We start from the raw sequence: 2,500 nt of genomic DNA on the forward strand, positions 1-2,500 counted from the left end.
AGTACCATGATAACGGATGTCTGGCACAGACTTGGTACTTGAAAAAGAAGAATTATTACTATTATTATGATTATGATGATGATGATGATGATGATGATGATGATGATATGATATGTATTATTATTATTATTATTATTATTATTATTATTATTATTATTATTATTATTATTATTATTATTATTATTATTATTATTATTATTATTATTATATATTATTATTATTATTATTACTATTATTATTATTATTATATTATTATTATTATTATTATTATTATTATTATTATTATTATTATTATTATTATTAGCCGATTACTCTAGCGAGACAGATTGTTGTCAGTCCAGGTGCATTTGTCTTCTTCGTTAATCCACAGAATGCTCAACAACTGACGTGCACTCAATTGCAGGACTGATAACCCGAATGGTTATGGGCTGGTTTTTATGTGGTTATATTGGAAATATTCAAACCAAGGAAATAATGCCATTTTAACAATATTAAAGCCAGCCATATTTGATGTCGGTATCATGACCTCCATCATCATCATCATCATCATCAATCATCATCATCATCATTAATAATAATAATAATAATAATAATAATAATAATAATAATAATAATAATATAATTTATATAATAATAATAATAATAATAATAAAATAATAATAAATAATAATTTAAATTAATAATAAATAATAATAATAATAATAATAATAATAATAATAATAATATATTAATTAATTATAATAATATAATAATAATAATAATAATAATAATAAATAATAATAATAATAATAATAATAATAATAATAATAATAATAATATATGAACAGTTTTGATACTGGCCTATTACCAGAATGTAGATAATATAATGTCTGGAATAACATACCGCCGATCAGAGAAATTGCCAGCACCACCCATCCAATGGTTCTGGAGCGCGTCACCATCTTTTGTACAAAGACGAAGACAGCCATGATGATGAGGTTGATAATATACAAGACGATGGCTGTCAAGCACAGAACTTGGATAACATGGATATTTGCTGAGGAGATGATTACAATACTATAATAATAATAATAATAATAATAATAATAATAATAATAATAATAATAATAATAATAATAATAATAATAATAATAATAATGATAGTAGTAGTAGTATTGGTAGTAGTTGTAGTAATAGTAATAATAATATTAATAGCAATTATAATAATAACAATAAGAAGAAGAAGAGAAGAAAAAGAAAGAGAAGAAGAAGAAGAGAAGAAGAAGAAGAAGAAGAAGAAGAAGAAAGAAGAAGAAGAAGAGAAGAAGAAGAGAAGAAGAAGAAGAAGAAGAAGAAGAAAAGAAGAAGAGAGAAGAAGAAGAAGAAGAAGAAAGAAGAAGAAGAAGAAAGAAAGAAGAAGAAGAAGAGAAGAAGAAAGAAGAAGAAGAAGAAGAAGAAAGAAGAAGAAGAAGAAGAAGAAGAAGAAGAAGAAGAAGAAGAAGAAGAAGAAGAAGAAGAAGAAGAAGAAGAAGAAGAAGAAGAAGAAGAAGAAGAAGAGAAGAAAGAAGAAGAAAGAAGAAGAGAAGAAGAAGAAAGAAGAAAGAAGAAGAAGAAGAAGAAGAAGAAGAAGAAGAAGAAGAAGAAGAAGAAGAAGAAGAAGAAGAAGAAGAAGAAGAAGAAGAAGAAGAAGAAGAAGAAGAAGAAGAAGAAGAAGAAGAAGAAGAAAGAAGAAGAAGAAGAAGAAGAAGAAGAAGAAGAAGAAGAAGAAAGAAGAAGAAGAAGAAGAAGAAGAAGAAGAAGAAGAAGAAGAAGAAGAAGAAGAAGAAGAAGAAGAAGAAGAAGAAGAAGAAGAAGAAGAAGAAGAAGAGGACGTTATCTTATCTAATGGATCTCTGAAACCAGGCTACAGTAGAGATATATATTTAAAAGCATGTTTTGTCAGTGCATGCTACTCAGGTTTTACTTACAGAGGTCAGGATGATATTGATTCACCGCGTCTGAATCATAGTCGACGCATATGCTGTTATTGCAACCTGCGAAAAGGCCGTCATGGCCGATCAATACATCCAAAATGTATACTTTCACCCAATACGTTGTTCCTAACGATGTTCCCATTAAAATAACAGATAAACATTTAAAGATCGCAAAGCCAAAAAGACTGGCGGGTGCTTCTGGTGTGGACATTCTGTGGATGGAAGAAGAACACAAAATTGAGCTTTATCTTACTGCATTAGCATTTTTAAAAATCCGCTCAAATGGTTTCTTAATGGGTGTCAAGCATGACGGAACTCTATTTACGCCATGGTCTCAAGCATGACGCAACTCTATTTACGCCATGGTCTCAAGCATGACGCAACTCTATTTACGCCATGGTCTCAAGTCGATGACAACACAAGTAGAGTGAGACATTGCATTTAAAGATACGATACTATTTTATCTTTTTTTCTTCGATAGAAGGTATCCATTTTACATACGAGTTTAGTGTGAAAATGTGAGAAAAAAATCCTATTCAAAGGATTCC

The 2,500-nt window shown here is 28.6% G+C and overlaps 1 protein-coding gene across 1 annotated transcript in view; it reads right to left on the bottom strand.

Annotated features, from left to right (window-relative positions):
- The window catches only part of LOC144956858 (uncharacterized), a 9,775-nt gene that overhangs the window by 5,464 nt on the left and 1,811 nt on the right, over positions 1-2,500 (bottom strand). Inside the window, exons 2-3 of the mRNA XM_078887639.1 lie at positions 1,947-2,164; positions 884-1,036 (exon numbers count right to left, since the gene is read on the bottom strand). Coding sequence (XP_078743765.1) covers positions 884-1,036; positions 1,947-2,163 — 370 coding nt within the window. The 5' untranslated portion in view covers position 2,164. The remainder of the gene's footprint in view (positions 1-883; positions 1,037-1,946; positions 2,165-2,500) is intronic.

The sequence above is a fragment of the Berghia stephanieae genome, chromosome 11 (genome assembly GCF_034508935.2).
Source record: "Berghia stephanieae isolate SIO BIC M18660-M18661 chromosome 11, UCSD_Bste_1.3, whole genome shotgun sequence".
NCBI classification, from domain to species: Eukaryota; Metazoa; Mollusca; class Gastropoda; order Nudibranchia; family Aeolidiidae; genus Berghia; species Berghia stephanieae.